The following is a 12,066-nucleotide window of genomic DNA, read 5'->3' as shown; positions in this document are numbered from 1 at the left end:
GCAGCCAACAGGCTGAGTATCAAATCATTAGGGATGCAGAATCAGAAAGGACAACAAATACGATACTCAAGCTGTGTATCTAAATGCATGTAGTATAAGAAATAAAGTGGATGATCTTGTTGCACAATTACCGATTGCCAGGTATGATGTTGTGGCCATCACTGAATTGTGGCTGAAGGATGGTTGTAGTTGGGATCTGAATGTCCAAGGTTATATATTATATCAGAGTGATAGGAAGGTAGGCAGAGGGGGTGGAGTGGCTCCACTGGTAAAGAATGGCATCAAATCAGTAGAACGATGTGACATTGGATCGGAAGATATTGAATACTTGTGGGTTGAGTTCAGAAACAGCAAGGTTAAAAAGACCTTGATGGCAGTTATATACAGGCCTCCAACAGAGGTGCGTGGTGGACCACAGATTACAACAGGAGATAGAAAAGCTGTGTCAAAAGGGCAATGTTCTGGTAGTCATGGGAGATTTCAACATGCAGGTCCATTGGGAAAATCAGGCTGATAATGGATCTCAAGAGTGAGTCTGTTGAATCCCTAAGAGATGGCATTTAAAGCAGTTTGTCATTGAGCCCACGAGGGGATCAGCTGTACGGGATTGGCTGTTATGTAATGAACCAGAGGCGATTAGGGAGCTGAAGGTAAAAAACCCTGAGGAACCAGTGATCAGAGTATGATTGAGTTTAACTTGAAATTTGATAGGGAGAAAGTAAAGTAGCGGTCGATCTTTGGGACTTTCCCAGTAGATCCCGAAAAAATTCAAAAATAAATACACTAATACTGTTGAGAGATTGTTTCCGGGTTGCGGGGTTTTGTTCCGTTCTTTCTGCCCAGTGCGCGTGTGTGTAGCTCCCCCGCATTACACAGTGTAATTCAACACGTACAAACACACTGGATGAACTCAGCAGGTCGGGCAGCATCCGTTGAAATGAGCAGTCAAACTGCTGACTGCTGAGTTCATCCAGCTTGTTTGTACGTGTTGATTTGACCACAGCATCTGTAGTGTACTTTGTGTTTGCACAGTGTAATTCAGTGGTCCCCAGCCACCGGGCCGCGAGGATACGATATGAGTCAGCTGCACCTTTCCTCACTCCCTGTCACGCCCACTGTTGAACTTGAACCCACGCGAGGTCATCAGATGCCTAAACGCAGTGATACCCTCGCGCCAGGAATCACTGGTTCTCCTCACGCGGCCGGTGAGAAGTGCCGTTGGTACTGGCCTGGAGTGCGGAGAGGTGGGCGCCACCTCTAAACCTGTTCACCACACCGAATGTTCGTGGGGAACCCAGTGCTAAAACATTCACAGACGATCAAATTCGGGCTCAGGGTTCCGTAAGTAGCAGAGCAGCTACCTCACTGCGATCTGCTGATACAAACTTTTGTCGGCCGATAGATCCTACAAGGGGGGGCAGGCACCCTGTCACACTCCCCGCTCTGTCGCTTTCTCCGGACTGGAACCGGCACGGGGACCTCCGGCCCTGACCTTGTCCTCTCACCCCACCCATGACCAACTGCACCCGGTCAGGGTGTCTGGTGGCGGGCGGGCAGGTGGAGGCCGCAGTTTGGGCCTGGAGGCTGTCTAATGAGGCGATGAAATCCTCAAAACTGCTTCGGTACCTTGATTCCAAGCACCCCGCACTTAAAGACAAACCCACTGAGTTTTTTGAGTGGAGAAAACGTGAGCAAGTGGGACAAAATCTAAGTGCCGAGAGCCGCAAAAACTAAATTGTGGAATGGACTGGACATAAGGAACCTGCTTTGAGTATCGCTGTATTCCGGTCGTGCTTAATCCCCAACCCCCACCCCCCCACCCCATCGGCCGGTTGGCAAGAATATTGTCAATATTAAACCGGTCCACGGTGCAAAAAAGGGTGTGTACCCCTGGTGTTTATACATTATTTCTACTTCTGGGTTCCGGGGTTTTACTTCCGGTCTTTTCTGCCCCAGTGTGCATGTATGTAACTAATCAATCTGGGGGTCAATGTCACCTTTGACTATGACCGAGGTAGGGGAGCTTGGGCTTAAAAAGGTTGGTGACCACTAGAGTAAAGGCTGATGTAGCAGTATTTCAGTGGAGTAAGGGAAATTACAGTGGTATGAGACAGGAGTTGGCCAAAGTAGATTGGAAAGAGCTGCTGGCAGGGATGTCAGCAGAGCAGCAATGGTGTGTGTTTCTGGGGAAATGAGGAAGCTGCAGGACGTGAGTATGTTTTCATTTCTTCCAACAGTGAAGAAATACTCAAATTGTAAAATGGTACAACCATGACTGACAAGGGATGTCAAAACTATTGTAAAAGCAAAAGAAAGGACATATAACAAAGCAAAAATTAGTGGGATGATAGTGGATCGGGAAGTTTTTAAAAACCTACAGAGAGCAACTAGAAAAATCATTGGAAAGGAAAAGATGAAATGTGAAAGCAAGCTAGCAAATAACATCAAAGTGGATGGTAAAAGTTTTTTCACGTATGTTAAAAATAAAAGAGAAAAGAGAGTGGATATCGGACCACCAGAAAATGAGGCAGGGAAAATAATAACAGGGGACAAGGAGATGGCGGATGAACTAAATGACTATTTTGCATCAGTCTTCACTGTGGAAGACACTAACAGTATGCCTGATGTTGTGTGTGAAGGAAGAGAAGTGGGTGCAGTTACTATTACAAGAGAGAAGGTGCTCAAAAAGCTGAGAGACCTAAAGGTACATAAGTCACCTGGACCACAGGAACTGCACCCTAGGGTTCTGAAAGATGTATCATTAGAGATTATGGTGGCATTAGAAATGACCTTTCAAAAATTATTGGAGTCTGGCATGGTGTCAAAGGAGTGGAAAATTCTTTAAGAAAGGAGGAAGGCAGCGGAAAGGAAATTATAGACCAGTTAGCCTGACCTCAGTGGCTGAGATGTTTGAGTCAGTTGTTAAGGATGAGGTGATGGAGCACATGGTGACACAGGACAAGATGGTATAAAGTCAGCATGGTTTCCTTCAGGGAAAATCCTGCCTGACGAACCTGGTGGAATTCTTTGAGCAGATTACAAGTAGGATAGATAAAGGGGATGTAATGGATGTTGTATATTTGGACTTTCTGAAGGCCTTTGATAAGGTGCCACACATGAGGCTGTTTCCCAAGTTAAGAGCCCGTGGTATTATAGGGAAGTTGCTGACATGGTTAGACAATTGGATGCACGGCTTCAGGGAGCCTAGATGCAGCACACGTAATTGTTAACAAGTACTGATGACCAGCTGCAGTTTTTGGCAATGGACCTACACAATCCATTATGACCCTGGAAAATGGTTCACCAAACGCAGGTATCAGCTGAAGTGGTGCCTTAGGGATGGCCTGATTAGGTTTTCCCACCGCCTGGCACGTATGACACCCTCTACAGTAATTAACAATATCTTTCCTCACGTTACACCAATAAAATTCCCTCATCATCCTGTGCAGTGTTTCCTTTACTCTGAAATGTCCACCTAAAGGCATCTTATGGGCCAGGTTTAAAACTTAAGCCCTGTAAACTTTTGGAACCACTACCTGATGCACAATAGCCCAATCCTCACTTGCAGGCACGGTGGCTGATCTCCACTTCCTCACCAACACCCCATCTTTAAGGTAATATCCCACTGACTGAATTTCATCCTCAGAGAGAGCTCTCTCTTTTAAAGCCACAATTTCAGGATCTTTATTTAGTTCTTCTATAAATTCCCTCCTCAATAAAGACGTCTTTCTCATCCTCCTTACTCTCCTCAGCCTTACTACCCTCTAAGTCCTGTTGGTTTAGGGACAGTAGGAAAGTCTAGAATCAGGGGTCAGCAACCTTTACCACTGAAAGAGCCACTTGGACCCGTTTCCCACAGAAAAGAAAACACTGGGAGCCGCAAAACCCGCTTGACATTTAAAATGAAATAACACTGCATACAACGTTTTGTTTTGCCTTTATGCTATGTATAAACAAACTATAATGTGTTGCATTTATGAAATTGATGAATTCCTGCAGAGAAAATGAAATTACATTTCTGCATGCAACAAAAACATTTTGAACTCCGAAAAAAAGACGTTGGGTTGAAGGTTACTTTTAAGTAAAATACTCAACGTCTATTTGAGTCCTTCTTGTATTTATGAAAAACGCCAAACTTAAATTTGCCGCCAGCAGCAAACCAAAAATAACGTCAGCCAGCTGTCAACCTGAAAAATAAAAGGACTATTTCACTGAACAATGAAAACATATGAATATACGTAAAATAATAGGCAATTAAAATATTTATCATACTTGTTCAGGTTGGCTCACACCTGACAATGCAGTCGTATTTAGTAGGGATGGATCGATGCTTAGGGGAGTGACCGGGAAGGATAATGTGTTTTTTTCCTCTCTGAACTCACAGAAGCGTTTCCCAAACGATGTTTGCATTGCGATGATTGCAGAATGTAAATACTCCGAATTTATCATGTCGTGACCTTGTTTGAACTCTCTCAAATTGGGGAAGTGAGACAATGTGCCTTTCTGTAAATCTCTGGCAAGCAACGTCAACTTGCGCTCGAATGCCAAAACATCCTCCAACATGTGCAGGGCTGTACGTCCTTACCCCGTTGAAGAGCTGTGTTCAGCGTGTTCAGGTGCGCTGTCATGTCTACCATGAAGTGTAGCTTTTCCAGCCACTCTGGCTGTTCCAGCTCAGGAAAGTTGAGCCCTTTGCTGCCCAGGAAAGTTTTCACTTCTTCCAGACACGCGACAAAGCGTTTCAGCACCTCCCCTTTGGACAGCCAGTGGACTTTGTTGTGCAGCAGGTGCCCCATCAGTAGCTACTGACACCAGATGGGTGGTCTTTATTCCTTTGGCTCTTAAACAATTCAAGACAGCCTCACAGATGTCCTCCCCCCGTGTTTGGTCTTTTAGAGGTATCAACTCAATCAGTTCTTCCTGTGGCCCGGCAGAGTTTACATACCGGCAGAACAACGCTATTTGTTCAATATCACCTTTGTCTTTAGACTCGTCACAGGCAATCGAGTAGGCCACAGCTGAATTGATGTCTTTAATTTGCTGTCTTGTGATGTCTTCTGCCATTTTTATGGTTCTGTCTTTGACAGTCTTTGCAGAGAGGGGCATATCCCTGATTTTCTGCACAATTTCACTCTTGTTTTTAAAGTCCGTGAATAGATGTTCTGAAATCTTAATGAAAGATTCTTTTATATATTCACCATCTGTAAACTGCTTCCCGTGCCTGACTATTTCCTGAGCGTCAATATAACTGGCGTATGTCGTTGATTTTCCAGACTTCATCCATTTCTGGAAATGATTTTTGCTCAGATCAACCTTCCGCATCAGTTCCGAAACGGCTTTTTTTCTCTCATCTCCATCCGGATATTTTTGAGCAAAGGCTGCGTGTTTATTCTGGAAATGCCTTGCGACATTTGACTTTTTGTTGTTTGCTAGTTTCTCATTGCACATTAAGCATACCGGTAAACCAGTCTCGTCAACAGTGAAAGCAAATGAATCTGTCCACGTATCATTAAACGTTCTGTTTTCTTCAGTCACTTTTCTTTTTTTAGAATTCTCCATAGTTGGCTTACCTTGGATCGAAAAATTAAAGAAATTGCGCACTGGCGGGTGTCAGGTATTGGCAGTGGTGACGTATATTAATAGCGATAAAAACACGTTGTAGCGGTGTGCTCACGCAGTCAGTAAACTGCAGTCGAATAACTTTATCCGAACTAAACAGCCTTGCTTTTAAGCCTCCCTCAACCCAGCCCCCATGGACGCAGATGCTGCAAAAGACGCGTACTCACAAACCCCCGTAGGCTATCTCCCTTAGCCGGAATGCTGGCTAATTGTGAGCCGTTTCGGATGTGCCAGGAAATGTGTCGCCACACTTAGATTGTACAAGATCACCATAATCTTCAAATTTAGAATTACATTTCAAAAGCTAACAAACTAACATAAAATACATTTTAATTAAATACTGACCAATTATTTCCCAAAGCCACAGGGAGCCGCAGCACAGAGGTGAAAGAGCCACAAATGGCTCGGGAGCCGCAGGTTGCCGACCCCCGGTCTAGATAAATCAATATTAGCATCAGCAGCCTTTTCCGACATGCTTCTAGTGACTACGCAGGCGGGATACACATCAGCATCTATGGGCGGGCCCTCAGCAGCAGCAGGCTCACTGGCTAGCTGAACTGCTGGGTAAACATCCCCACCTGCAACGTCATTTCCGAGTACGAGATCAACATTGTCTATCGGTAGTTCAGACCGCACCCCTATTGTGACTGGTCCAGATACCAAGTCGCATTTCAGAATTATCTTATGCAAAGGCACGGTCTCAGTCTCCTTTCCAATACCTTTGATAATATTCACCACCATATAATCATATAACAATTACAGCACAGAAACAGGCCATCTCGGCCCTTCCAGTCCATGCTGAACACTTACTCTCAACACCCCCGACTCTCAAATCTCCATCTCAGCACCGAACTCCAAAACACTCTTTAATATCAGTGACTGAAAAGCTCCAGTATCTCTCTAGATTCTCACTGGAACCGGAGTTGATCCCTCCTTCACAGACACAAACCCATTTGAAATAAATCTCTCAAGTCTCTCTTGAACTAGGTCAGACCCCTCCTTCTTCAGCGGTGTTTTAACCGTCTGAATGCAGGCATTTGGGGTTTTCTCTCTCTCTGTCCCTTTTTCCCTTTTCATTGCAAAACAATTGGATGCCGCATGACCAGGCTTCCCACAAAAGTAACAAAAGGGGTTGCTGGGTGGTGGGTGTCATTGTAACTTGTCCCATGGTCAGGCTCGGATTAAATCGGGTTTCTGGGTGGTGGGGGTCATTGTAACTTGTCCCATGGTCAGGCTCGGATTAAATCGGGTTTCTGGGTGGTGGGGGTCATTGTAACTTGTCCCATGGTCAGGCTCGGATTAAATCGGGTTTCTGGGTGGTGGGGGTCAAAGGGCCGGAAGGGCCTATTCCGTGCTGTATCTCAATAAATAAATTACAGCTGATGAAAGTGCAGTAGACATTGTCTCCATGGAGTTTAGCGAGGGATTTGACAAGGTAGCAGAGAGTTAGATCACATGGGATACAGTACGATCTGCAATAGGATGCAGAGTTGTCTGGGTGGAGTCCCGTGACCAGTGGTTGTGCTGCAGGGATCGGTGCTGGGTCCACTGTTTTTCATCATCCATATGAATGATTTGGAGAGAATGTAGGTGACGTGTTTAGTAGGTTTGTGAAGGACTCTAAAATTGGTGGTTTCATGGACAGTGAAGAGGTTATTTATTTACTTAGAGACAGTGTGATACAGGCCGTCCCAGACCAATGACCCGCTCCACCCAGCACCCCAACTATTTAAAACCAGCCTAATCACGGGGCAATGTACAATGACCATTTAACATACAAACCATTATGTTTTTGTACGAGCGTCACAGAGTGATAGAAACTAACAGCACAGGCCCTTCAGCCCACCTGGTCTGTACCAAAGCATTTAAACTACCTGCTCCCATCAACCTGCACCGGGACCATGGTCCTCCAACTCCGACCGTCCATGTACCATCCAAACTTCCCTTAAATGTTTAAATCGAGCTGGCATGTACCACTTGGACTGGCAGCTGGTTCCACACTCTCACAACCCTCTGAATGAAGCAGTTTCCCCTCATGTTCCCCTTAAACTTTTCATCTTTCACTTTTAACCCATGACCTCTGGTTGTAATCCCACACACCCTCTGTGGAAAAAGTCTGCTTGCATTTACCCTATCTATACCCCTCATAATTTTGTATACCTCTATCAAATCTCCCCTCAGTCTTCTAAGTTACAGGAATAAAGTCCTAAACTATTCAATCTTTCCTTATGACTCAGGTCCTCCAGTCCCAGCTACATTCCTGGAAATCTTCGTACTCTTTCAAACTTGTTTACATCCTTCCTGTAGGTAGGTGACCAAAACTGTACACAATATCCCACTTTCGGTGTATTCTGGACCTGTGTTCCCAGATCTGCTGTGGAACAGAGTCCTCAGTGCCCGACCATTCACTGTGAAAGACCGACACTGGGGTCCTACCGAAGAGCAACAGCTCACACTTGTCTGCAGTAAATTCCAGCTGACACTTTTCAGTCCATTTTCCCAGCTGCCCCAGATCCCACTGCAAGTAATGATGGTCTTCCTCGCTGTCCACTCCTCCCCAATGTGAGGGATGAAACGGGAGCACCTGGAGGAAATGCACAAGGTCCCGGGGAGAAAGTACAAATTCTTTACAGATGGTGTTGGAATTGAACTCTGAACTCTGGAATGCCCCAAGGTGCAACAGTATTGTGTTATCCACTACATAACCCTCTTGCTCATCGTTTATCCAAGATTACAACGAGATCCTGATTAATTTGGTCTCTGGGCCATTGGATGGAAACTGATTTTAATTCAGAGAGATGAGGGTGTTGCATTTTGGAAGGTAAACCAGGACAGGATTTACACAGCAATCAGGGGCCCTGGAGAGTGTTGTGGAACAGAGAGACCAGGAGGTGATTGTCTTCATCAGTCGGAATACTGAGTACAGGATCTGGATGTCACGTTATGAGTGTACAAGACATTGGGAAGGCCACATTTGGAGAACAGTAACACACACAAACTGCTGGAGGAGCTCAGCAGGTCAGGCAGCATCTATGGAAATGAATAAACAGTTGATGATTTGGGCCAGGGTTTTCTGTGTGTTGCTTTGGATTTCCAGCATCTGCAGACTTTCTTGTCTTTATGATTTTGATCACCCTGTACAGTTCTGGTTATCTTTCTACAGGAAGGATGTCATTAAACTGAGAGGGTATAAAACAGATTTACAAGGATTTTACTGGGACTGGAGAGTTTGGGTTATAAGGAGAGGCTGAATATTCTTGGTCTTTTTCCTGGAGCTCAGGAGGTTGCTAAAGGAAAATGTAGAGGTGGATACAGTTACAATGATTTAAAAGACATCTGGACAGGTACGTGGGTGGGAAAGGGTTAAAGGAATAATGGGCAAATACAGGTAAATGAAACTAGTTCATTCAAGCGAGTTGGTCGGCACGGATGAATTCTGCCTCTTTAAATGCCTCCAGTGTTTACTCACCCCATCCTCATCTGGATCCAGTTGTTGCTCCACCCATTCCTCACACCCGTTTCCACTGCGATCCCCCATCTTTCTTTCCGTTCGTGAGGTAATGTCTTGGCTTGACACACCGACTGGACATCTCCCTTATCACACGCTGCTTGACCGCTGAGATCCTCCAGAATTTTGTGTTTGTTGATCCTCCAGGTCGAGGAAAAACCTCGGGAAGATGCCGGTTGTCCATCCGCTGCGTTTGGAAAAAACCCCGGAAAGGGTCCTGTCTCCCCCCCCGATCCCGGGGCCGCGCTGCCCGAGTCTCCCCCCGATCCCCGGGGCCGCGCTGCCCGAGTCTCCCCCCCGATCCCGGGGCCGCGCTGCCCGAGTCTCCCCCGATCCCCGGGGCCGCGCTGCCCGAGTCTCCCCCCGGTCCCCGGGGCCGCGCTGCCCGAGTCTCCCCCCCCGATCCCGGGGCCGCGCTGCCCGAGTCTCCCCCCGATCCCCGGGGCCGCGCTGCCCGAGTCTCCCCCCGATCTCCGGGGACTCTCTAATTCTCTGCTTCTCCCCCCAGTCTCTGTCACCCTGGATGTGGAAACGGCGCATCCGCGGCTCGAGGTGTCTGAGGATCGGAAGAGTGTGAGACGGACCGAGACCTGGAGGGATCTCCCTCACACCGGGAAGAGGTTCACAGACTGGGCTTGTGTGCTGGGATCGGAGAGATTCACATCGGGGAGACATTACTGGGAGGTGGAGGTGATGGGGAATCGGTGGTGGTATCTGGGAGTCGCCGCAGAGTCTGTGGAGAGGAAGGGAGAGTTCACACGGAGTCCGGAGACCGGATGCTGGACCATCGCGCGGGTTGATGACAAGATGTGGGTTTACACCTCCCCTGTGTCCCGTCTCCCTGCCGGTCCCATCCCCGGGAGGGTGGGAGTTTATCTCAGTTACGAGTCCGGGACAGTTTCATTTTACAACGCGGAGACCAAGTCCCATCTCCACACCTTCACTGGGAATAAATTCACGGAGAAACTTTATCCTTTCTTCTGGACTGTAAATGAAAACGAGTGGCTGAGAATCTGCTCCGGTTCCGCTCCGGGTCTGTAAACGGGTCGGGTCCGGGACTGGTGTCAGGAGTCAGTCAGTGTAAATATAAATGTGCGGAGAGTGAAATAAACACGATGTGAGAATTATCGATCCATTAATTTTAACTCGTTCACCGCGTCCGTCAACGGAACAGAAACACTGCGGATTCAGCAGCAGCCGCGGACGGCGGGTCCTGAGCTCCCCGGCTCCTCCGGGTGCTAAAGTCCACCGGGACTGACAGGGTAACTGGGGCAAGTGGGGGTGATACTGACTGGGAGAGGGAGGGCAGGGTGAAACTTGGTAACACGGGACTCCCAGAGCCTGGGTCTCCCAGCGTGTCCGGTAACATTTATGGAGGGAAATGGGCAGCTGAGGGGTGGATCCAGGTGAGGGGTAATAGCTGAGGGAGGGGTGATAGATGAGGGACGGGTGGAAATGTGTCAGAAATTGGGAGGTGAGAGGTGTCAGTAACAAAGGGCAGAAGATTTTGGAATCTGACAGGAGAGGAAAGTGACCCCAGAGTAAAGGGAGGGAGGTGGGGAGGAGTGTGTGGGTGATGGGTAGATGGAGAGGGTGGGGAGGAGTGTGTGGGTGATGGGCAGATGGAGAGGGTGGGGAGGAGTGTGTGGGTGATGGGCAGATGGAGAGGATGGGGGAGGAGTGTGTGGGTGATGGGCAGATGGAGAGGGTGGGGGAGGAGTGTGTGGGTGATGGGCAGATGGAGAGGGTGGGGGAGGAGTGTGTGGGTGATGGGCAGATGGAGAGGGTGGTGAGGAGTGTGTGGGTGATGGGCAGATGGAGAGGGTGGGGAGGAGTGTGTGGGTGATGGGCAGATGGAGAGGGTGGGGAGGAGTGTGTGGGTGATCGGCAGATGGAGAGGGTGGGGAGGAGTGTGTGGGTGATGGTCAGATGGAAAGGGTGGTTCAGGAGTGTGTGGGGATGGGCAGAAGGAGAGGGTGGGGAAGGAGGGGAAAGAGAGAGGGCGATGGGGCTGGTGGATCAGGAGGAGAGAGACAATTAAACAGGAAAAGTGACAGGGAACGATTTCCAGAAGTTTGAAAGTTCGATGTTGATGCTGCCAGGTTGCCGATCACCCTGACGGAAAATGGGGAGCTGTTCCTCTGATTTACGAGGCAAATAGAGTCGGGATCTCTACTTTGTATCAGATATTCAGTTTTGGACCCAGTTTATATGCAGGAAATGTGGGGAAAAACACAACATGTTGGTCATGATCTGTGGAGAGAGGAACAGGCTTCATGTTCCACGTTGGTGACCTCTCCCGGAATTGATTCAAACACTGCCTGCTCTGTTGTGAGTTTCAAGTAATTTCTGTTTTGTTTTAGTTCTTCCAGCATCTGATTAAAGAAAAAATGGGAGTGCAGTGTAATTTCCTCCGGAAAGGGGGATAAAGAAGGAGGAATGTGAGAGGGAGTGGACCATCAGAGAAATAGGGGTTAGCCCGTCTCCATCCCTCCTGTAATCAACGACCAGCTCCTTTGTTTTTGTTACATTGAGGGAGAGGTTGTTTTCTTGACACCATTGTATCAGAGAGATGACTTCTTCCCTGTAGGCCACCTAGCTATTGTTTGAGATTAGGCCAATCAATGTAGTGTCGTCAGCAAATTTAATCAGCAGATTGGAGCTGTGGCTGTCGACACAGCCCTGAGGAGCTCGTGTGTTGAGAGTCGGAGGGGTGGAGGTGAGGGAGCCCACTCTCAACACCTGCTGGCCATCTGACAGGAAGTCCAGGATCCAGATGCACAAGGCAGAGGTTTCTGAGCTGTCTGTCGAGCCTGGAGGGAGTTGTGTTGAATGTTGTAGTCCAAGAACAGCATTCTCACATAAGCACCATTCTTCCCCAGATATGTAAGGACGGTATGTCGAGCAGTGGCTATTGCATCATCTGTTGTTCGGTTGTG

The 12,066-nt window shown here is 47.7% G+C and overlaps 1 protein-coding gene across 1 annotated transcript in view; it reads left to right on the top strand.

The window, feature by feature from the left end:
- LOC132394840 (uncharacterized) overlaps positions 1–10,383 on the top strand; it is a 69,541-nt gene extending 59,158 nt beyond the window's left edge. Inside the window, exon 14 of the mRNA XM_059971245.1 lies at positions 9,231–10,383. Coding sequence (XP_059827228.1) covers positions 9,231–10,168 — 938 coding nt within the window. The 3' untranslated portion in view covers positions 10,169–10,383. The remainder of the gene's footprint in view (positions 1–9,230) is intronic.
- Positions 10,384–12,066: the final 1,683 nt, after the last annotated feature.

The sequence above is a fragment of the Hypanus sabinus genome, chromosome 5 (assembly GCF_030144855.1).
Source record: "Hypanus sabinus isolate sHypSab1 chromosome 5, sHypSab1.hap1, whole genome shotgun sequence".
In the NCBI taxonomy this organism is placed as follows: domain Eukaryota; kingdom Metazoa; phylum Chordata; class Chondrichthyes; order Myliobatiformes; family Dasyatidae; genus Hypanus; species Hypanus sabinus.
This window is presented reverse-complemented; position numbering and strand designations above follow the sequence as displayed.